Source organism: Anopheles arabiensis, chromosome X, assembly GCF_016920715.1.
Source record: "Anopheles arabiensis isolate DONGOLA chromosome X, AaraD3, whole genome shotgun sequence".
NCBI lineage: Eukaryota > Metazoa > Arthropoda > Insecta > Diptera > Culicidae > Anopheles > Anopheles arabiensis.
Window position 1 is genome coordinate 8,128,182 of NC_053519.1, and position 23,811 is coordinate 8,151,992.

General features: G+C 47.7%; 2 protein-coding genes across 4 annotated transcripts; one reads left to right on the forward strand and one right to left on the reverse strand.

The window, feature by feature from the left end:
• The first annotated feature begins 1,465 nt into the window (after positions 1–1,465).
• On the forward strand, positions 1,466–9,873 carry LOC120906763 (ankyrin repeat and LEM domain-containing protein 2 homolog). 3 transcript variants are annotated; one of them, XM_040318702.1, is made up of 4 exons: positions 1,466–1,883; positions 2,531–2,681; positions 2,788–2,922; positions 8,080–9,873. In XM_040318702.1, the coding sequence occupies exons 2-4, from the start codon at positions 2,651–2,653 to the stop codon at positions 9,381–9,383; spliced, it is 1,470 nt and encodes a 489-aa protein (XP_040174636.1). In that variant the 5' UTR covers positions 1,466–1,883; positions 2,531–2,650; the 3' UTR covers positions 9,384–9,873. The 3 variants fall into 3 exon arrangements, with proteins under 3 accessions (XP_040174636.1, XP_040174637.1, XP_040174635.1); XM_040318703.1 differs by having other exon boundaries at positions 2,570–2,681; XM_040318701.1 differs by having other exon boundaries at positions 1,466–1,865.
• A 6,504-nt stretch (positions 9,874–16,377) lies between these two features.
• On the reverse strand, positions 16,378–22,102 carry LOC120906478. The gene is made up of 2 exons (XM_040318197.1): positions 21,530–22,102; positions 16,378–18,449 (listed from the first exon to the last, which is right to left on the reverse strand). Exons 1-2 carry the CDS (start codon positions 21,816–21,818, stop codon positions 16,459–16,461), a joined length of 2,280 nt encoding a protein of 759 aa, XP_040174131.1. The 5' UTR covers positions 21,819–22,102; the 3' UTR covers positions 16,378–16,458.
• Positions 22,103–23,811: the final 1,709 nt, after the last annotated feature.

A 23,811-nucleotide genomic window follows, 5' to 3' on the forward strand; every position in this document is an offset into this window, starting at 1 on the left:
TGAAAACTAATAACTGCACAACATAATTTCGCTTGAAGTGGTAGGTTTTAGCGATTAAATTCGTCATTTGAGCTGATTCCAACTGGAGATTAGAATCAACACGTTTTAAAATGGTTTTTCAAATTCGATCACATAGGAATTTCTTTTGCATTTGACATTCGATGTGTCAAGTCAGTACAATTTGCTCAAAGAACTGTCAAATTTGGAAAATAGCGTATAGCGAAATCGCATACATCGAGTATGGCGTATATCGGGGAATACCTGTAGATTCAAGGCCCTCAGTCGGGAAATGCTTGTGTCAGCCATGGAGCCTTGGATTCTAGCCCCTCTAGTTTTCTAAAGATAAAGCGCGAGGCAGGAAGGAACCGTCTTGTTTGCGTTGCGTAATTCTAGGCGTTACAAACGTGTTTCTTTTTCACAGAATTCCTCCCAAACTTCCGAAAAACTAAAAAATAAAATAGCGCATCACGGGGCGACTTTTTTTGTTTGGTTTATCTTACCAAGTTGCCTTGACAAGCTTCCCCTTGAAAGGGGGTTGACTAATGTAAACGTTTGCTGGAACCACATCTCAACGTTCAACGGCCAAAGGGATCAAGCCACTTATCGTTCTTTCTTCCGTTCTTTCTTTTCTGCGCTGTTTGTTTGCTTAGAACAGACGATCACATTTCGCTAGCCTGCCAGCGCGTCACCAAGCGGGGAACCTGTTTTGCGTAGTACTTTCGCTACGGGACCGTTTCAAACGTGCCCCATCGCACGGTGAGCGAAACGCACCGTCATCGATTTGCTGCTTCTCCCCATCTACCCCGGATGCAGCGCTGCAGCAAACGCTATCTCAAAAAAAAAAAAAAACCAGCAGCAAACTATAACCAACGACGATGGAAGGAATGCAGCGCAACCTATCGCTCTTTTCGCTCTCGTTGAATGATTTTCGATGACGCTGGTTAACGTTATCGGTTTTCCTTTTAACGGCTGATCTTTACATTCAGACACTGGCAGCGGTAAAGCGCGTCGAGCTAACGCCCGACGGTGCGAAGCGAATGCGCGCGGTAAGTTCAATCGGCATGGGTCCGACAGAAAACATTTTGTCCTTGGCGCGGTAGGCAAAGGTCCGGCAGAGGAGAAGGACGGTTAGCGTGGTCCCACGTTGTGTGCAGGCAAAACAACGGTGTGTGTGTGTGTGTGTGTGTGTGTGGTGTGTGTGCGGGCGCGCCCGCAAACATTTATGGTTTTATCGCTGCTGAAAACGGGTGGCAACCGTTGGTTGCTGCTGAGCGTCCCTACCCTACCGAGACCGCCTGCTGTTACCACAAGCATCGCGTAAAAATGCTCCCCCCTTTTCCGAGGCAAGCACTATTTCCGTCCATTGTGTCCCCGCTTTGTTCGTCGATCGTTGCCAGCGAACGCGCGCGTTAGCAGAACGTGCCGTCGTGGCGTGCAATTGGATCTACATCCTGGCCGGATCAAGTCAAGCGCAAGCAGGCACGTCGCGGCTGCCCTTAACCGTGCGTGATCAGGCTCGGAACGTTCGCAACAAGCATCCAGCATCTGCCAGCCGGGGCCAGGGCCGGCACAATTGGCTTGCGTGGCAGGATGTGGTGTATCGGTTTGCTCCCCTCGTTCGTGTTCGTTCCGTCGTTCGACGCAGCTGCAAGGCCGGCCGATTGCGGACCTGCGGCACGTATCACGGGAGCAAAGTGTTGAACGATCCACCAGCCCGCCCTTGCCAAAGGGGGATGCAAACGAGAAAAGTGGCCCAGGTACCGAGGTTCAGTATTGTTCCAGCTTTTGCCCGTGCCACGAGTCCGGCAGTGGAAGCCAACACAGTGTGTCGCGTCGTGCACAAGTGTTCCACTGAGTCTGTGTGTGTATGTGTTTGAGTGAGAGTGCGTACTGATCACTTGCGTTTGCGTTGGAAAAACGAACAGCCGGGATTGCGATTGTTCACTCTTGCGAAGGTGTGGAAGCGTTACAGTTGGGTTGCTTTTTTGTTGGCAACAGCGGTCGATAATGTAATGTGCTTCGGTACTGCTTTAGTGTTCTGTTCAATAGTCCGGCTGATAGAGCAACCAACTGTGATCGCTTTCGGTCCAGAGACTGTGATTACATAGCATAGTGCTGGCTAGCTGGCTGAGTGATAGTTGGAGGTTTGGAACCGTGCCTAGGTCGCTCCATCAAAGAGGAAGAATTACAGTGCGAAATCAAAGATCAGTGGATTACATCAAAACTCGTTTATGGCATTAAAATTAAAGGTGTTTGTGAAAGCTACCTAATTTTTTATTGTTGTTACAAAACAAGCTACTATGTGATGAGCTTTTATAAGTGCAAATAGAGGAACGATTTTAGGGCGTATTCTTTTGAAGGAACTTTGAACCAATTGTTGGAACGTCAATTTTAGGAACCATTTCCGAAGAGACCCTTGTGCAGAAGTGAACTTCTGAACGATAGCTGGAACTGGAATCGCTCCACTTAAGGAGGGATACCGTTCCTGCAGGTTCAGCCTCTTTTAACTTTCACCAATTATTTGGAACAGCTTTTTTTCGTTCATCCCTATCGTGCGCCCGTTGTGCAGTTTGTGTTCCATATCTCTGTCTCTGTGCGTTTGAGTTTTTGTTTTTGTGCTTTGCAAACAAGTGTTAGCCCGACGAACATCATGTCGTTTTATGCGCTTGTGCACGCTGAAGGTTAGTGCCCGTGTCAAGGTGATAATCAGTCACACTGTGTTTTTATTCTGTTTTTTTTTTGTTTTGTTTTGCTTTTGGTGTTTTTTTTGCTATGTCCATACCGCAGGAGAGCCAAGCTCGTTCGACCAGAAGGAGGAAGCGCTGGCCGCCCTGCGCGAATCCCAGGAGGGGCAGCTTCTACCGTTCCAGGACAAACCATCGCTGGACAACTTTCTGGCCAATCCGACGGACGGGTGCGAGGGTAAGTGTTGTTTGCGAGAGTGTTTGTCGCCAACACTTGGAAGCGATTTCCGTGGCAGGAAACGGTCGAGAGAGAGAGAGAGAAAGAGAGAGAGAGAGAGAGAGAGAGAGAGAGAGAGAGAGAGAGAGAGAGAGAGAGAGAGAGAGAGAGAGAGAGGGCGTACCCTTTACCATTACCGGGATGGAACCGAAAACCCTCCAAGCATTGGCAATGGGAGGGCAATGCCTGAGCGGACTGGTGCAGGATGTTATCACTTTATCCTAATCTCTCTTTCAAATTGCTTGCGTTGTTTATTTCGTCTTGTGCTACACGACTCATGGCAGCAACGAGTTAACTATTCGGAGTAAGCTACTGTGGATCAAATTTCGTTTCCTGTTTCACGCTCTTCGCTGTTTTCTGTTTGAATTCTATGGAGACGATTGTTTGCGCCTCAACTGTTTGCTTCCTTTGCGTTCCGCGCTTTTGGTATTTATTTTCAATTTAATGATTAGTGGTTCTGGCGGGATGGTGTCATGTTTTCAAGTTTGCACTACTCGCAGTGTTTTAACAACCTCTGGATTTATAGTTATAAAATGTATGTTAAATGTTAAATAAAAACTTTAGTAGAAAATATTAGGGACTTTACGGCTCATTGTATTACAAAAACTATAAAACTCGATAAAACTATTGAATTATCTAAATATTAAACGTTTACCATCATTCATATTAGTGATGTGCTGTATGGAGTGCACCCACGACTCTGATCCGACTCCGACTATTGTTAGTTCGATTCCGACTCCGGCACAATGAAACCACTAGATCCGCCCGGAGTCGGAGTCGTTCGGAGTCATTCGGAGTCGTCCAGAGTCACCCGGAGTCGTTCGGAGTCGTCCGGAGTCGCCGGAGTTGGATCCGTCTGGAGTTGTCTGGAGTCGAATGACTCCAATTCTGGTTGACTCCGACCCTAAACGATTCAGGACGGCTACGGACTACTTCGGACGACTCCGGCTCCGTACGACTCTGGACAACTCTGAATGACTCCGAGCGACTCCGGACTATTCCAACTCCGGACAACTCCGAACAACTCCAGACGACTCCGAACAACTCCAGACGACTCCGGACGACTCCGAACGACTCCAACGACTCCGAACGACTCCGAACGACTCCGAACGACTCCAAACGACTCCGAACGACTCCGAACGACTCCGAACGACTCCGAACGACTCCAAACGACTCCGAACTACTCCGAACGACTCCGAACGACTCCGAATGACTCCAAACGACTCCGACGACTCCGAACGACTCCGAACTACTCCGAACGACTCCAAACAACTCCGAACGACTCCGAACAACTGCGACGACTCCGAACGACTCCGAATGACTCCGAACGACTCCGAACGACTCCGAACGACTCCGGATGACTCCGACTCCGGGCGATTCCGGACGACTCCGACTCCGGGCGATTCCGGACGACTCTGGGCGACTCCGGGCCTTTTTGGACGATTCCGAACGATTCCGGATATTGCAGCGCGGACCTACCTTCCGGAGTCGATTACGAATTTATCGGAGATTCCTAAATGTAGCTAATCCCTAACTTAACCTATCTTAATTCCTAATACTAAAGAGAACTTTTGAGCACATGAAAACAGATATTAGATTAAAATAGAAACTTAAGAAAAGAAGAGTATATAAGATTAGATATGATAGCCGGAAAAAGAGGATGAGGAGATGAAGAGGATAGGGGTTGGAACCAAACGTGGTGCGACGAAAAACCATGTTTAGTGCGCTACGTGCCCTTAAATTTCGAGACGGTGGGTACAAGCCGATCTGCTCAAGGAGAGTGGGAGTATCGATGTGACCATTGAGCATGCGTCCGATGAATAGGACGCGCGCTTGGGAGCGTCTTACTTCCAGGAATTCTAGACCTAGCACATTGCAGCGAGATTCGTAGCTGGGCATAGCGGCATTGGGGCCAGCCACTCGTCGAAAAGCGAACCTTGTGAAACGCTTTTGGACCTTTTCAAATCTTAAGATCCATCCAGAACGGACTGGACCAACGACCACTGAAGCGTATTCCAACGTTGATCTAACTAAAGAACAATAAAGTGACTTGCGGCAAAGTGCGGCAAATCACGAAAATCTCTCATGAGTCTATATTTAAGCCCCAGCGTTCTTGAAGCACTTGCGACAAACCGACTCTAAATGCTCATTTAGTTATAATTTATAATCCCAAAGGACGCCAAGATGACGTATAAGGGAGGTTCGAGACAGCACAGAATACAGAATTACAGAGCATTTTTCAGGGCAACGATTTAGCTGGTTGTAGGAACACCATAAAGAGAATGAATTAACAAACTCCTGGAGCCAAAGGCAGTCGCTGTGTGTTCTGATAGTTAAATATACTTTTTAAATCATCAGCATACAGTAAATAACCTTCGGACGGGAGAATTTCATGAACATCACTGACAAAAAGAACGAATAATAGAGGGCTCAAGACGCAGCCTTGTGGCACTCCAGAGGAGGGAGAAAAGGCTGAAGAAAAAGTAGTGTCGGTTTTTACTTGGCAATTGCTCACAGAAATACATTTCATTACATTTCCCATGCATTTCGTTTACCAATGAGTTTTAATCAAAGAGTTTGCTCGGTAACTAACTCCAATAAGAACAATACAAAACTCTAGGCAGTATTAGTCGAATGAACGAAAGAGGTATAAAGAAGAGATTAGTTACAGTTTCAGCGAGGATAAACGGGAGCGTAGACGATAACGAAAGGCGCACGAAAAGGAATAGAAGTCAAACAGATCGGCATAACCATTACGCATACGCATACAGACGTCTCTCGACACCAGTTGGAGGACGGAAATGGAGCGAGCGATAAGCATCATAGAGGTTGATGGAGGATAAAGGTAGAGAGATGTCATTTTCACTTAGAAGGATGGAGGCTGTGCGTGTATACGTCGTCATTCAACAGAGTCAAGTCCAAGAACCTGACAGTGGATAAGATAAGGTTGAAGATTGAGGTCAAAGTTTTTTTTTCAAATGTAAAACGTGTGAACGCTTTTTGCATTCGTTCATTTTACGTAGCATGGTAGACGAGGAAAAAGGAAGCCACAATACGCGTGGGAATTCTAGTATTGGCCTAACAAGGCCTACCAGCCGTACAGAATGCGTAAAATTGGCGGAGCAGGCCAAGGGAGCTACATGCTTTGCTGTTCAATATGTTATTAGTTAGGAAATAGTGGAGCAAAACGGACATCTTATGCATATTAATGATTATTCATTTGAATTTTCCACGAAACATTATTGGTCTTACGTTATCCTGTAGCTTTGCTGTTTATCTATAGACTACAATAATTGAAAAGCAACAAAATATTGCAACAATACACGTTTTCATTGATGAAATTGAAGCTTTTCTACCAATGTCTGTTAGCTTACTGTGTACAAACGCATCATCATAGCCTCGACATGCCAAAAGAAGCTGTCCATTTTACACCACGTGGAACATGTGTATACTCTTTGTTATATTAATAATTAATATTAGAACATATTCAATTGGCCAGCTTTTTTATGATAAATTATATAGCAATACAATATATTACAAAATATTACTTGTAAAACTTCCATGCATCCCTGTGAAATTACGTTGATATTTCTTTCAACGCGGTACAAGTGCTAAAAACTGCATTATTTTGCTAACTAATTTACTAATAACAAATTGAACAGCAAAGCATGTAGCTCCCTTGGCCTGCTCCGCCAATTTTACGCATTCTGTACGGCTGGTAGGCCTTGTTAGGCCAATACTAGAATTCCCACGCGTATTGTGGCTTCCTTTTTCCTCGTCTACCATGCTACGTAAAATGAACGAATGCAAAAGCGTTCACACGTTTTACATTTGAAAAAAAAACTTTGACCTCAATCTTCAACCTTATCTTATCCACTGTCAGGTTCTTGGACTTGACTCTGTTGAATGACGACGTATACACGCACAGCCTCCATCCTTCTAAGTGAAAATGACATCTCTCTACCTTTATCCTCCATCAACCTCTATGATGCTTATCGCTCGCTCCATTTCCGTCCTCCAACTGGTGTCGAGAGACGTCTGTATGCGTATGCGTAATGGTTATGCCGATCTGTTTGACTTCTATTCCTTTTCGTGCGCCTTTCGTTATCGTCTACGCTCCCGTTTATCCTCGCTGAAACTGTAACTAATCTCTTCTTTATACCTCTTTCGTTCATTCGACTAATACTGCCTAGAGTTTTGTATTGTTCTTATTGGAGTTAGTTACCGAGCAAACTCTTTGATTAAAACTCATTGGTAAACGAAATGCATGGGAAATGTAATGAAATGTATTTCTGTGAGCAATTGCCAAGTAAAAACCAAGTTAGTTCCCATGATTTTTTGGTGCGTTCCCACGATTTTTTGGTCGTGTCCCATAGATTTTTGGTTAGTTTCGATTGGATATCAATACAATTGGAGCAAAAAAACCAAAAATTGATGGGAACCAACCAATAAACCGTGGGAAACCCTGTAACTCTCCTCAACGGTGACTATAAAATATTTATAACATATAAAACGTTCAGTTCAGGCAAGGCGATCCCGTAGCAATGATTCTATTAACGATCTATATAAAGCTATAACTGGTTAAGCTAGAAGAAGTCTGTAACGAACATGTAGACTTAGTGAACGCGTACGCCAATGATATTTCTATAGTAGCACAAAGTTCTAAAAAATAGAACACATGAAAGAACTATTAAGAGAATTCCGACTAGATTCTGGAGCTACACTTAACGCTAATAAATTGAAATCGATTGACATTGGTTTTATCTCAACTAGGAATAAGATTATCGTAGATACCGGAGACACAATTAAAATAACTACTTATCAAAAGGCATTTAAAAGAAATAGAATACATTAAACATACTACGGAATTCATCATAGTCTACCACAGTCCACCCGATATCTCAGACATTCCACCATCCCATCCATGCATGATACCAATAAGAATAGAAATGGCTTACCTATCAACCGTAATCATACAAAAACCAACAGGAAGCACAATTCACAAAAATCTGGCTATATTTCCAAGGGACGGGAAATGTAGTAACACTTGCTGGTTTATGTTTTTGCTGCCAGAAATTAACTGAACGATTTTGCTTTCTCTCCCCACCTCCCACGCAGCGTGCCGCGGGCTGCCGGGCAACGCGACCCAACCAGTCATCACGTACGATACGCCGTCGCCATCGCTGCAGCAACGGTTCACCAAGGCGGTTAGGATGGGTGACTTGGGACAGGTGAGCAGCCTGGTCCGCCAGGTGCCCGGGCTGCTGATCGACAGCACGGCCCATCCGCGCCGGTTCGCTGCCGAGCGGCTGAACGCGCTGCACATTGCCGCCCGGTTCGGTGCGAACCAGGTTGGCGAGTTCATCCTCGCGATGGTCGCGTCCGGCGCGATCGCCAAGGTGTACGCGGGCCGACGGGGCACCGTCCCGGACGCGGCCGTGCTGACCGTCCAGCTGCTCGACGACTATCTGAACGGGGTGGAGATGGACGCGGCCGAGACGCCGCTCCACCTCGCGGCCAAGTACGGCTGGAAGCCGATGGTGCGCATCCTGGTGGCCTACCCGCAGTGCGAGATGAAGCGCAACAGCAGCGGCCAGTTCCCGCAGGACCTGGTGTGCGAGAGTGCCACCCCGGAGCGCAACACGCACGAGTGCCGGCGGGCCATCGACAAGCTGCTGCGTGACTCGTACTTCGTGCCGCTGATACGCACCGAGTCCAACGTCGAGCTGCCGTACATTGGCGAGCCGTTCGCGCGCCGCCACCTACCCGACCTGGGCAACGCGGGCACGATCCGGAAGTTGCGGTTCCTGCGCATCATCACCGCGTTCGCCGGGCCGATGACGTTGAGCGAGGCGCAAGCCTTCCGGCGGGAGTGGAAGACGCCGCCCCGCGTGCTCGTGCATGCGGATGCGCGGCCCGGCGCACCGACCAGCAGCTACCAGTACCGGTGCGAGCTGACCGGCCGGCTGTACGATCGGGCCCACCGTCACCAGGCGGCCGGGATCGGCGAGCGTGTATTTCGCCGAGCGCACGTCGACTGCGCGCTGGAGCGCATCGGCCGTTCGCTCGCCCGTACCAAGGGCGTCGAGTGGAAGGAGTACTGGACGTTCCTGGGCGCCTACCAAAACCTGAGCGACATCCAGGCACTGGCGATCTTCGAGCAATATCTCGAACGGCAGGTGGCGGTGGCGCGCGCCTGCCCGGACCACGATCCGGTCGCGATCGGCGGCAAGCAGACGCATCCGCAGAACCTGTGGGCGCTCTGCGCACTGCGCAACGTGTCGTACGATGAGAGCACCTACCGGTTGGTGAGCCGCTGGCAGCGCAAGATGCACATCCTCTATGCGGCGCTGCTGGACCAGGACGGGGCCGATGCGAAATCGCCCAACCCGATCGCGAACGTGGGCCGCATCTCGTCCTAGGCGGTTGAGCCTGTTTTGAACTATTATCGAATTTGCTGCAGCTGTGCAGCGCTTTTGGAAGATTTATTTGTTCTTTATATTATGTTTTACATTACTTCCTTCATTCATATCGATAAATTGAGCGTTATATTCTATAAAGCCAAGGGAAAGATTGAAATGCAATCAAAGCACAGTGAATGAAGGCAGTAGAGCACAGTGGCTTACCTTTATACGCACAACATACTTGCGGAACAAAGTTTATGAATGTTTTGAAAATCTTAAATCGTTTATTTCTTTAACATATAAATTATTTTCTGATATTTTTTTCTGATAATTTACTTAATAAAAAGATGAAAAAAAAAACAAAAAAAAAATAGAGATGTAAACAATGCACAAACTATTTACTGCACACGGAACGCTAGTGGTTGCTAAGCGAGCAATCGAATAAAAACATAGCATCTAATATCGCACCTCATACTTTGCTTGTTTCAATAAAGCATACACACAGCGAACCGACAAACAACAAGGTTTTATTTTTATTTTTAATTGGTTTTTATTTTGAGAAATCAGTCCTTCTGGTTATGTTCAAGTTGCGCCGAAGGCAAGCTAGCAACCTTTTTTTTATATATTTGTTTTTTCTCGTCAGTGTTTTTGGCTCCCATTAAATTGTACACAAGAGGAAAATCGATTCTAAAACCTGAACATGAAGCATGTATTCTTTAAAGTACGTTACATCATTCTACCTGCACGAAAAGTCGTTGTCAGTTTCATGCGGTGGAAAAGTTCTCTTTCGTTCCGGTTCGAAAGGCATGATGGCAGCGCCTGGTGCCTCATCCCCATACGCAGGCTGAAAGGACCGCGTTGATGCTGGCCTGGACTGGCTGAAACGTCTTTGGTACTCTGTTGTGTGGCAGCAAGTGGAATGAAAGGTAAAAAACATATTTTTATTTATTTTTTCCCTTCTACATTTTTACCATTTATTGTTTGTTTGCATTTTGCAGCAAGCTCCTTTGTATCAATTTCTTCCAATGACCTTGCAGCAAAATGGATAAACGGAGCTGCAAGGCAATCATCTGCCCAATGTGTGTCAAACACGATACATCAATGCACAAGAGCGCAGCATTGGCTAGTAGAAGGTAGCGATGGAGGCGCATGGTGCTCCACGCCCGGCACGTGGGTTACCAACACGTTTGTTACTACTATTGTTTTTATTGTTATTATTACTTATATTACTGTTATTAATATTATCATTTCTCTCTCTCTTTCTCTCTCTCTCTCTCTCTGTCTTTCTTTTATCGGCTTTCTCGTGTAGGAGCACGTCGTCGTGGCATGGCCCGGTCAACTATTATTCTCCATATGCCGCCCGACCGCCAACAGGTCTCGCTTCACCTGATCCAGCCATCGAGTTCGCTGTGCTCCCCTGCATCTCATGCTAAACTGGGGATCGCTGTTAAACACCTTCTTGGTGGGGCATGAGTCCAGCATCCTCATAACATGCCCCAGCCATCATATCCTTATTTATCCTTATTAGTATAACTATTATTATCATTCAGAATTATTCGATTCTTTTGCTCGATTCGAGTCGAGTCGAGGACGTTACTTTGATTGCTCTTAATGTGTATATGCTTATATGCTTGTTATTTTAGCAGTCTGATTGGGAAACTCAATCATGAAGGGCAGCCGATATCGCAGTATGCGACAAATACCCAGCCGAACGCTCGCAGATGTCTTTATAATACGCTTACAATATGATAATGTTACCCAACAAAATAAGGAATTTCCTTAAAGGAAATCAACCGAAATTAAATTATCTAATTTCATTGAATTATCGGGTGGTTTCATGGTGGTTGGTCCATCCAATTTGATTTTACTGACGTTAAATTTTAAAATTTATTTTCATTAAGTTTAACACATGATAGTACTTAAATTTTAAGAACAAGTAAAGTTTAATATTTTTTTTTCCAAAAATGCCAAATTATCTATTTCTATATTTTTCCCGCTAGGATTTTGATGTCGCGAACGACAAGCTTGTTTTAAGACTTTCAAGTCGAATAAAACACGCAGAAGTTTTCATGGATGAAACTCTCCTACTTTGCACATTTTTATGGAAACCTCCAAACCACAATTAGAAGCGGTTTAGTAGAGTTACATAGTATACCTGAGCTTCTTAATAATATTAAACTCGTCGTTCTAATGTTATTGGTTATAATTTTGTTTGGAATAAATTTCATTTGAAAAATTTAAGCTTGAACAAAATAAAAAGTCGTTTTGCATTAGAAAATATTAAAAACTATTAACAGCAACTATTTCTTGTGATTGGAATCTCGGCATCATCTACCCCATATACAAGAAGGGAGATAAGTTGGACTGCAACAACTACAGGGGTATTACGGTGTTGAATACCGCCTATAAAATATTCTCCCTGATCCTTCAGGATCGCCTTGTCCCGCACGTCGAAGAGATAGTAGGAAACTATCAAAGAGGATTCCGAAACGGAAAATCAACCACTGATCAGATCTTCACCATGCGGCAGATCTTGGAGAAGATGGCTGAATACAAAAACGACACATACCATCTCTTCATAGACTTCAAAGCCACATACGATAGCATAGCCAGGGTAAAACTGTACGACGCTATGAGCTCTTTTGGAATCCCGGCCAAACTGATAAGGCTAGTTAGAATGACTATGACCAACGTCACATGCCAGGTGGGGAGAAAAATCCGCGACCATGCGAGAGGGTGGAGACTACGGGAACCATCTTCTATAAGTCAACCCAGATCCTGGCATACGCTGATGATATAGACATCATTGGTCTGCGGCTCTCCTATGTAGCAGAAGCCTACCAAGGGATCGAGCAGGCGGCAGAGAACCTCGGATTGCAGATAAACGAGGCAAAGACCAAACTGATGGTGGCAACATCAGCGGGCCCGCCAACAAATAATCAGAATCTACGTAGGCGTGACGTGCAGATAGGTGAACGCACTTTTGAAGTCGTCCCACAATTCACCTATCTGGGATCAAAGGTCAGCAACGACAATAGCATGGAAGCTGAGTTGCGCGCAAGGATGCTGGCTGCCAACCGGTCATTCTACAGCCTGAAAAAGCAGTTCACCTCAAAGAACCTGTCGCGACGGACGAAGCTGGGACTATATAGTACCTATATAGTACCAGTGCTCACATACGCCTCTGAGACATGGACACTGTCCAAATCTGACGAAACCCTCTTAGCCGCGTTCGAGAGGAAGATGCTCAGAAGGATACTTGGCCCCGTATGTGTGGAAGGACAATGGAGGAGCCGCTATAATGACGAGCTATACGAGATGTACGGCGACCTCACTGTCGTACAGCGTATAAAGCTCGCCAGGCTCCGGTGGGCTGGCCATGTTATACGCATGGAAACGGACGACCCAGCCCGTAAAGTCTTTTTAGGCCGTCCACAAGGACAGAGGAGGCGTGGTAGGCCCAAATTGAGGTGGCAAGATGGCGTGGAGGCGTCCGCCATTAAGGCCGGGATAACGGACTGGCAGACGAAGGCGCGAGACCGTGAGCGGTTTCGGACACTCCTGAGGCAGGCCAAGACCGCAAAGCGGTTGTAGCGCCGGATAAGTAAGTAAGTAATTAACAGCAAATTTTTATCCCGATGAAAGCATGGGCTGCTTTCAATGTGCATTGGGGATAATATCCTCACCTTACCTCACTTTGTAGTAGTGCAATAACTATTTGTAGTTCATGAACATTATTCTTCTCCTTCATAATTTGACCGTACCCATATTATTTTCTAATTTCTCATACATATATGACATATAGACATTCAATCAAAAATGACTTAGAGTACGAGAAGTAAAAAAATGCCCGAGGTTCCACTATACTTGAGATGTCAACAAAAAAGCTTTTTACAAAGCTTGCTTGTTTCAACTGTATCCCATGTAAAATGTATGGTTTGTGTTAAATCGTATTTTGTTATCCTGAAAATATTTATGAAATATATTGTTGAATTTAAATAAAAACTAAAAACCATTTTATACACCATCATTCAGCCGATCTCGCGATGCCATTCACTACTACCATGGGAACCTGGCAGTCAGCATCAGCCATATGAGGATCGTCCCATGCTCCTTGGCCTTCACCAGCTGAAGCATAGGCGCCAAATTGCTCAGCAACTATTCGTAGCAGGTCTGCTAACTGGTAACATTGACAGCCCTATACTGCTTCAGCAACTCGACCTATATGTCCCAACGGTACCACTACGCCCACGTCCAATGCTCGTGAGCTCCAGTCGTCGCACTAATTATGGAACAGGTGATCCTTTAACAGCCATGATCTGATCGTTCAATGAGGTTTACACACTATTCGACTTAACCATATTGGTGCTTTCAAAGGTTACCTTTACCAGTAGAGCGTTTATTTTCACTTACTCACTGTTTACGTGTTGCTTAGAGCACGTATGTCTACCAAATACTTATTCGCTTAAGGTAAGCATTAACCTTTGACCGATTGTAAGCAGCATTTGGCTTTGGAAGAGGTACGAAAGCAAGGCTCAAACCTTTTAATAAATGATATAATTTCCTTAATTCCAAGTGTATAGTATCACATTGTCATAATTGAGCAAGCGGAATAACTTTCCATACTTTTCGTTTCGTTCGCAATACTTTCTCACTCCTGGGTGTACTAATAAAGGTCGCATTAGACCTTGCGTGAAATTGAACATGAAATTTTATTTTTTTATACATATATACTTAATTGAATATTTATCAAAATATGGCTTATAGTACACCAAAAGAAAGGATATTCCATTCCCCTATATCTAGATTCTAGACTGTAAAAAATATTGAAATAATGGCTTAAATGCATTTCCTCGCGATTTCCCGCTGATCATTACTTACTCACCGAATGAACAAAGAGCGGAATCGCAGAGAAATGCATTTAAAGTATTTGTTCAATATTTTTCATAGTGTAGATACCTCGTTGAAGGAGGCAATTAAAACTATCCCCGATAATCTTCGCTGGATGACAATTCCCAACATTTTTGTGGAAAGGCATGGTCATCCAAATGTAAACCATTTTCACACTGACGGATCCTTATCAGAGCAGGGCGTTGGTTTTGGTGTATACAACATGTGTACCGAAGCATATTTTAAATAACGCCAAACATACTCAGTTTATGCAGCGGAGCTAGCCGCAATCTTGTATACCTTGCTGTTGATAAGTGCATGCCCTCCGGATCGGTATGTATTTTTTCTTTTTCAGATAGCCTAAGCGCTTCTGAAGCATTAAAATCCGTGCAGGCTATTAAGAGCCCAGATCATTTTGTAAAATAAATTCTAAAAGTCCTAAGCCCCCTTGTTTGAAAAATCGTTTCGAATATCCCTGGTATCATCCCTGCTCATTGCGGCATCTTAGGAAACGAGAAAGCAGACCATTTGGCAAAGAAGGGTGCTTCGGAAGGGTCCTTTCACGATAGACCTATCCTCCCTCACAAGTTCTTACGGAACCCACTGCATTGCACGCTGGCAGAACTTGAGGGACACGGATGAACTCGGGAGGTATGTAGTAGTACCCGATCTCTCCTAGAGTTTCTTTGAAACCTTGGTTCCGCGATATCTCTGGGGATCGTGCATTCATTCGAATGATGTCTAGACTTACGTCTAATCATTTCGCATTGGGGGCACATCTCCAGCGTATAGGACAGGTCGATACGAAAGCATGTGTCTGCGGCCATGGTTTTCACGGCATAGACCATCTTCTATGGTCTTGCGAGGAACACGAGGCTGCACGACCCACTTTGTTGGATGCAGTCGAGAAACTGGGAAGCTCTCGTGGTATCCTCATCCGGGATATACTAGCTGGGTCGGACTGGAGCCTCTTAAAGACCATCTTTGAGTTCTGTAGAGCTAACGGTTTAACTGTCGTGACATCCCTACGGCAAGACTCTTGTGGCTGGCTGTGCGGTGGTCGGTCGTCTGTGTTGACATGCGCTTTCGCACATGGGTTTGTGCCGTCAGGGTGCGAACGTGTAGCATCGTCGGACGACTTGCTATCGGTTGGTTGGCCGGAAGAGTATTGTTTCCCATCCATAATCCACTTGTTGGTCCTTGTGCTACATGCTGTAAATCGCTAGTTTGCTGGTGATGAATGACTGTATGTGTGAATGTATGAATGAGTGTGCGTGATGTGTATGGCTGGTGGTTCAGACACGGCTTGAAACAGAAGATCTTTGCATGGATGAGGTCCTTGCAAAGATTTTAACCCTCGATCCTGGCATATAGATCCTCGCCAAGGGCAAGGACAAGGTCCTTCGCAAAAAAGGGTCTCCAAAAACATGGCAGATGCATACCGTCACTCGAAAGCGCTGGAAGCTAAACCTGATAAAGACCCCTGCTACGCTTACTGGACCATTCAAAACGGACTGGATCGAACCTGCGATGGATGTTTCGGATACTCCAAGACTATCCATATGATGACCCGGACAAGTACGCCGGATGACAACGCACAACACGATCTCGACACCTGCCACGAATGGACTTCAAAAAACATACTGGATTGGACGACGACGAATTGCACGATCTCGACTACGAAAAATTAGGCCATTCGAGAAGGACTAGGATTGGATAATATCTGCACTGTCCGAGTACACCCGGAATAAGGTGTCCTTCCATGAATGCGAGAAGGAAATGTCTCGCAACCATTTGAATCGTATGATTATACCCTAACATAAAGCAACACGGCCAAAGTCGTTCATTTTGAATAAAAAAAAATAGTTAGGGAATTTAAAATTCTTTCTTTTGGTGTACGATAAGCCTTTTTCTGATATAAAGTAATTCAAATATAACAGAAACCCCCAAAATTTCACGCTCAATTGCACTGTGGCTCTAAAGGCCGCTTAACGCGGGCTTAAGCATAACTCACCTGTCGCATGGCCTACCGCGATCAAGAATCTTGCATTAAATCCCCTTTGGAGTTAGAATTTAGAATTTAGAATTTAGAATTTAGGAAAAGAGTAGCAACGCAACCAACGTAGTTCGATTTAGATTTATTGCAACCGAAGCTCACCGAAGGACTTACGAACCTAAAACAGGGAGTGGATGGGTGGGTGTGTTAGCGGAAGAGCTGCGAGTTTTGGAGCGACTGGCGCAGGAACTGGCTCGGCACGAGGTTGTGCGAGTACTCGACGCCCGGCACGACGACCTCGGCCGGCGGTTCCGGCTTCGGCACGATCGGCGGTATGCGCGACTGCCGGACCGCCTTGACGCGCGGCAACGATTTGGTGAGGTAGTCGGCGGGCGGCATGGGCGGCGGGGCCGGCGCGTCACTTTTCTGCGTGAGCAGGGCGGGCCGCAGCATCGTGCCCGGCTCGGACTTGACCGTGAGCGAGCCGAGGGGCGGCTCGGGCCGCTGGCCAGGCCCTGCCCGCCCGGCCAGCGGAACCGGCAGCAGCGGCAGCGGCTGGATGGTTTCGGGCGTGAGGGCCCGCCCGGAGTTGGTCGGGGAGCTGCTGACGGCTCGCAGCAGCCGGGCGTTCAGATAGTTGGCCTCGTGCTGGCGGCGCAGCGCGTCCTGCAGCTGGGCCGCGTCCTGGTGGTGGTGGTGCGGGCTGTAGTGCCGATCGAAGTCGTTGTAGGGGCTGCGGCTGCGCCCGTTGGGGCTGTGGCTGGCCGGGCTGCCGTACGAGCCGTTGCGCGGATCGGGCGAGTCGGGGTAGAGGGCGGCAAAGCGGGCCGCGTTGCGCGCGCTCAGCTGCTGCTCGTGCGGCACCGGCAGCTCCTCCAGTGCGTCGTCCGCGAGCCGTCCGTTGGTGGCGTGATGCGGCGCGACGACGGTGTCCCGGGGTGGCGGCGGCACCATCGTCTCGTCGAGGGTGGCGGCGGCCGGGGCCGGCGCTGCGGGCGCTGGCGAGGCGAGGTGGCGCCGGCTGAACGCAAAGTACGACCGCATCCGGGCAAGGTCGGACTCGATCTCCGCCAGCGACTTGCGGCCCGTGTTCGGCACGTGCCAGAGGGTGGCGACGGCCGCGACCACCCCCAGCACGATCGCGGTAATGTAGTGGGCGGCAATGACGCCCTTGTGGTCGCTGGCGGGCACTGGGTCGCCGCCGCCGGCCGGCTGCTCCACCCCGAACAGCGTGTCGCCCATGGTGACGCCGTAGTATTGGAGTAACGCGACGGCTAGTAGCTCCAGCGCCGTGCCGAGGGCCAGCGCCGCCTCGTTACAGTTCAGCGGCGCCAGCTCGAGGATGTTGACGGCGGGCAGGGGCAGGGCGGCGCCGAGAAAGGCGAAGAACAGCAGCATCGAGATGCCGTACTCGAGCTCGACCAGATCGGCGCAGTAGAACGCGACCGAGAGCACGAGCGCCACCACGTACAGGACGGACGCGCCGACAAACGTCGTCTTGGGGGCGAGCCGGAGCGAGAGAAGGGTGGTGAGCAGGGCGCCCCCGACCAGCAGCCAGAAGGGCAGGTAGCCGACGTCCTCCCGCTCCAGCACCGTCCGGCTGGCGGCGATGCCCGACACCAGCAGCACCCAGTAGAAGGCGAGCAGCCCGACCAGCTTGGTGCCGACCGCGTACACCGTCCAGAGCGTCCGGTAGCGGCAGCCCGACTCGCCGTGCTGCTGTCCCGCGCCGACGATGCGCTCGGTCGACCAGCCGGTGCCGGCGGTGGCCATGCCCTTGCCGAGGGCCGGCGCCGCCCGCCCGAACTGGGCGTACGGGGCGAACGAGCGCCGGTCCGGGTTGAGCAGCCGGCCGCTGTCGTGGGCCATCGCCGTGTCGTAGTCGAGCGGGCGCCGGTAGTCGACGATCGATTCGCGCTGCAGCAGCTCGACCAGCCCGATCAGCACGAGCTGCAGCGTGCTGGCGGCGAGCAGCGCGATCGCCACGTTCTGGTGCAGCCGCTCCTCGCCGCCCGCACCAACCGAGGCCAGCTCCGCGATCGTGGCGGTCGTGGCGACGCCCGCCAGCAACCAGACCGTGCACAGGCACATGAGCAGGGCGCGGTGGCGGGCCCGGGCCCGGATGTGCAGATAGCTCAGCCCCGGCACGAGCGTCAGGCCGAGCGCGATGGCACCGAGATAGATCGCCGGCACGACATCTGCAAGGGGAGGGGGGGGGGGGAGGGGGTAGGCGAGAGACGAAAGAGAACAGGGGAAAGGATTAGTTTGCGGGGCGAAATGTAGATTCAAGGCGTTCGAGGCGTTCAGCGAATAGCACCACATTCGCAACGAGAATGTTTCGCAATGTTCCAGATTCATTGATGAAGAAGAATAAGAAAATGAAAACCGAAAAGAAGAACAAGCAGAAAAGCATCATGCAAGCAAGTATGTGAATCTTGTTTACATTCGATAGCGTAATGCGACACTGCGCCAAATTGACTGAAAAGTTCTTTAGCGAAGCGTTAAAGAAGGGGCTATCCATAAATGACGTAATTCAAGTTGATTTCATTTCATCATTTTTGACGTATCCCGGTCGCAGCTAATGTAAGTAGAGTGGAGCACCGTTTATTCCAGCTCTTCGGGACTCAACCTCTCCCGGATAAGCGAATAACACGGATAATGGGTCGTAGTATATATTTTTTCGCATTTTTTTGAAATTTATATTATGTTTTGGTAAAACCTACTCAGTTTTCATCAACTTCATGGTTTTCCAATCGGAATATTTAAAATATATCATGCAATATACTGTTTTTTGTTATGAAAATGTGATCCATGATCCATAATTAGTCAAAAAAAAGTTTTGCTATTATATTCGTTGCAACCCAATGCTTGGCTCTAAGGCATCTATTTTTGACCCTAAGGCATAAATTTTGGGCCTTTGGTAGGCATGATAATTGTAAAAGTTATTTGAGCAATTTCTTTGGAAAATGTAAATCTACATCACATAAACGATACATAAACCATGTAATTTGATATTTTTTTAAAATGAAAAAATAATGAAGTTTTAGAAATTATAAAGCCACTTGAAAATACACGCCAGCTTTTTTCACTTCATTAAAACTTCCAAAATTGACTTAACAATTGATATAATTTAAATTTTATCGATGAAATTATGCACTAACTTAATTTTATTAATTTTGTAATATACTGTTTTAGCAATTACTTTCAATTTTTACTCACAGTCCACAATAATAATAAGTTTAGAGTCAAAAATTAATGCCAAAGAGACAAAAATAGGTGAGTTAGAGTCGAAATTTAGCGGCAACGACTGTAATTCTCTACCAGTCTCCAAACGTTCGCTTCATAATTTCAATAAACTTTGTTCAGTTCGATAGTATTGTAGGTTAGTTCGTAGACTTTCGAAAGTTTCTTAAGCGGTTCTCAAGAATTAAATTGACATGTTCATCGAATTGTTGTTTCGTTCGAGTCTATAGTTAACTTTTTGTGCATCTGTACGTAAAAAACCACAGTTTTTGGAGAAAAACTGCCGACTTCAATTCAACCATTTTAACAATGAAAAATTACACTTTTCTGTACAAGGGTGTAAAAAAAAGACAACTGGCAGCTCAATAGCAACCCTGAACCTGCCAGCGCTCACTTCCGAACAAATTCAACATCTTGCTGAACTATGATCCTCGAAAACTCTATATAGATTGTAATGATATGTGGTAGAACCCTCATGCTGTGCTAGTTCAAAGAAATAATTATTATATAGGTAATTAGTAGTTTTCAAAATTATAGCTCGTATTGTAGCAATTGTCAAAAACCCAAGCCAAAAACTTGAAAGAATGTAAGGAACCCCAATTCTTCCCTGCGTCGAAATGCTTCGTAACTAATCTCCCTTCTCCCTGGTTATACTTTCGAGCGTTACGTAATTTATGGAAGATACCTGCGAGATACGTTGAATACTGTCCTGTAATGCAATAAACCTTCTACTCTGAAATACATCGTTTAAAGAAAGAGAGAGAGAGATATGCAGTGCATGATGCACTAACATTAGGATATTTTGTATATTTTTAATCAAAATCCCGTTTCAAATGTTGCACCGAGAGATGTCTCTAAAGTGTAATTGACGTGTTCGGAAGCATTTCACAGGAAAATATTTTCTAACTAGCATTAACAATTGCTGTACAATGTTTACACTTAGTGGCCTGGCACGTTCATCTTTAGTTTCTTGCATTGGTTTTTTGTCTGTTGAGATGATTTTTGTACGCCTATCCTTAGAGAAACTTCCGTCAAAAATAACTTTCTTATGGCATTACTGAAATCCAGAGAAAAAACATATCCTCAAACACCTCTCATCTCAACTCTTCAAACTGAACAGTTTTCGCCATACATAGTTGAAAGCTTTGATATGCATTGTTGAAATGTTGATTGAAGTCCCCAGCTCACTATTTTCAAAAAACCTCTACAATCAAGGTCAAACAACACATCTACTGAAATCATTCGCCTCATCAACTCCTGTAACCTGTAGCAAACATGCTTCACAAAGTCTTTGCGTTCTTCCCACAACACTGATGCATCTTCGCGGTCAGTGCTGAGTAAGGTGGTTCCCCTCCGGCACTACCAACACCACCCTTTTTCGCCCATGTGTGTCATAAGTTTGCCTATTCCCTCCTCCCCCACCTCCCCCCTCCCATTCCCCCAACCCCCGTGCACAAGCTCCCTCAAGATGGTTGGTTTGATAGTGATCGGGGCCCCGGTACACGCACCGCTGTACACGCATGTCGCACTCGCTGTTTGACAGCTGTCAATCGCAAATTACGGGTGCGGTTTGCCAGCAAGCAGAAACTGCATGGGCGAAACGGGGGAGAGCAGCGGAGAAAACACAGCCGCCCCGGTGATTTTGATAGATGCTCCTGTTTGATAGGGGTTGTTTGACCTGGGCCTGGGCGCGAGTCGTCGTGAGTCATCCAGCCAAGAATGTTCTGCCCGAAACTGGGTTAGAAGTTGGTTGAACGGGCCGCGGTCGAGGGAAGCGAGGAAAAGATGCCGCAGTACCAGTAAGAGATGGACAGAGAGAGTGAGAGAGAGGGCGAGGGACAGAGAGAGAGAGAGCTCGAGAAGGCGCGCGCGCGCACGCTCACCTTTTGCTCGCGATGTGATAAGATAAGAAGCGGCACGTAGATATTGGCAATCGAGTGGCCACACTTCAACGCAATGGATGGCCGGAGCAGGCGGTGTGTGGGTCACCCCCTCCCCCTTCCTCCAGTGCTTCCCATCCGTCCCCCATCCTTACCCTCGACCAGCAGAAAGACGAGCCCGGCGGTAAGGGCAAACGCGGTGGCGGCGAGCTGCAGGTACAGATGGATGAACTGCGTCTTGCGATAGTTGAGCTTGAGCCCGTTGGTCAGCACGACCGTGATCAGCATCGCGACGATCGCGATGATGTGCGGCCAGTAGTAGGTTTCCTCGTACAGGCAGGCGGTCAGCTTGTCGGTGGCGGTCGGCAGCAGCAGCAGATAGCCGTAGATGATCCCGGCCGGGATGTACGCGATCCCGGCCGCCACCTCGGCGATGTGGTCCATTTCGCGTCCGCGGCGCAACTTTTACACGCACATAAACACGAACACACTAGCGCACGTCACACAGTCACAGGCGCAGGCACATTGAGCGTGGCCGGACACGGACCAACGAACGGATCTTTGCGCGAAAGTGGATGGTTAGCTTTTACTGGGTTAACTGCCCACACGGGTTGCGTCTTATCAGCGTCAGGTGCGTCCGATGACTGAGCGCCCTGACGGTGGTACCGGCCATCATGCACAGCGACACGGCAATCGCAATCGATAAACCCGCTCGATGATACTCTTCGTCACACACAGCGCGACCGAGAGACGGCTGGAATGCAGCCACTAACACACACACACACACACACACACACACACACACACACACACACACACACACACACACACACACATACACACACACACACACACACACACACACACACACACAGTGCTGGCTAACATCGATCATCCACTACCGGCGGGGTTTGAGATCGATTGGATCGAACCCATTTGGGTGGGTCCGATTTTTCTGCTGCCCTGCCTGCCTTTCCCGGTGCCAAAGCCATGTCACGTGTGGTCTGGCGGCCCGATAGCACCGATGAGGCAATCGTGCAGCCCGGCTCTCCCACGCCCGTACCCACCCCTCGAAACAGCTTAATCGCTTTAAGACCTCCAGCGCGCTGACATTGGGCGAAACTCCCACCTTAATTGGAGCGCATAAACATTCGAGTTTTGGAGGACGAATGGGGCCGACGATTTGATTCACACCTTACGACCGGTGTGTGTGTGTGTGTGTGTGTAAGGCAATGAAGGGAGGGAGGTAAATTCCGGTCCGCAGCCCGTTCCCGCTTCCGATTCTATGTAAACAGAAAACAGTCAACCCGTTATCTTATCATCCAGCCATCACCTCCACCTTTGTCATACTTTGTCCGTACGAGGGTGTAGGTGAATCGCTTTCCGCTCCATTTGCCCCTCCTCGTCCCCAAACAGGTCTGGAAAAATCGATCGAGGTAGGCAAATGGGTTGTGCGTAGTGTGGACCAGCACCCCGATCAGCAATAGCCCAATAGCGCTGGGCCTTAGGGATGATCCATTGATGATGTACCGGCACCGCATCACACACATAGCTTCCTTTGCATTCTTTTGCTCTTAAAATTCAGCCGGAAAAGTTTTGCCACGTTGACGTCCGGGAGGAGATAATCATACGCATCACGCGTCACGCAAGCGGAACTGAGAGTGAATCCGTCTGTTCTCCGACCGGCACCGCACCCGCGTGATAAGACGCGTGTGTGTCTGTGTGTGTGTGTTTGATTGTGTGATTGGCTCAAGCGGAAAGCTTCTATTGAGCCAGTCGATTTATCTACAACAATCGACTTAATCTGTTCTCCCCCCCCCCTTGGTCCCGATAGCGCACACCGCCCGCACTCGATGGCCGCGGCGGCCGAACGACAATCGAAAGAAGGGTTGCCCGTTCGCGCTATTATCGTGCTGTGTATCGCTCATGTTATCCCTATTATTTGTTTTTCTTTTTTCTTTATCGCATGCTCAGCCAACTCTGTCATCTATCTGTGCCGATGTGCTGTGGGTGCTGATAGCGTGCGCACCTTCGCGTGCTTGCGGTTAGCAAATCCGTTCCCGAATGGTCAGTGGGTCCGCAAAGCGGGTGGTGGTGGTGGTGGTGGTGAAGGAACCAAGAGATACATGTTGTTGGTATCCCAAAAGAGCGAGTGAGAGACAGAGATTTGAACCGTAGAACGGACGGTGTGGTCCAAAATAACAAATAATTGAGTAACTAATTAAGCATTTAATTGAGCAAAATAAAAGGATCGTACATTCACAACGGTCCTAGAAGATATCCCGAACCCAAACCGGCACTGGAAGTGATCCTGAAACCAAAACGATCCTCAATGTTAGTCATGGACCTGTAAAGCTGTTCCATTTTAAAACTGATGCAGTACCTACTCCGCTCCAGTCGCCGAATGAATTATGCTCAGCAACCGGTTTAATAAACA

Excerpts from the sequence above, each read along its gene's own strand:
- LOC120906478 (XM_040318197.1), bottom strand. The coding sequence starts at position 21,818 with ATGGACCACATCGCCGAGGTGGCGGCCGGGATCGCGTACATCCCGGCC. Across the intron at positions 18,450-21,529 it reads CGTCTTTCTGCTGGTCGAGG|ATGTCGTGCCGGCGATCTAT; the intron begins GTAAGGATGGGG and ends CTCCCCTTGCAG.
- LOC120906763 (XM_040318701.1), top strand. The coding sequence starts at position 1,734 with ATGCAAACGAGAAAAGTGGCCCAGGTACCGAGGTTCAGTATTGTTCCA. Across the intron at positions 1,866-2,530 it reads GTTCCACTGAGTCTGTGTGT|CTTTTTTTCGTTCATCCCTA; the intron begins GTATGTGTTTGA and ends TATTTGGAACAG. Across the intron at positions 2,923-8,079 it reads TCCGACGGACGGGTGCGAGG|CGTGCCGCGGGCTGCCGGGC; the intron begins GTAAGTGTTGTT and ends CCTCCCACGCAG.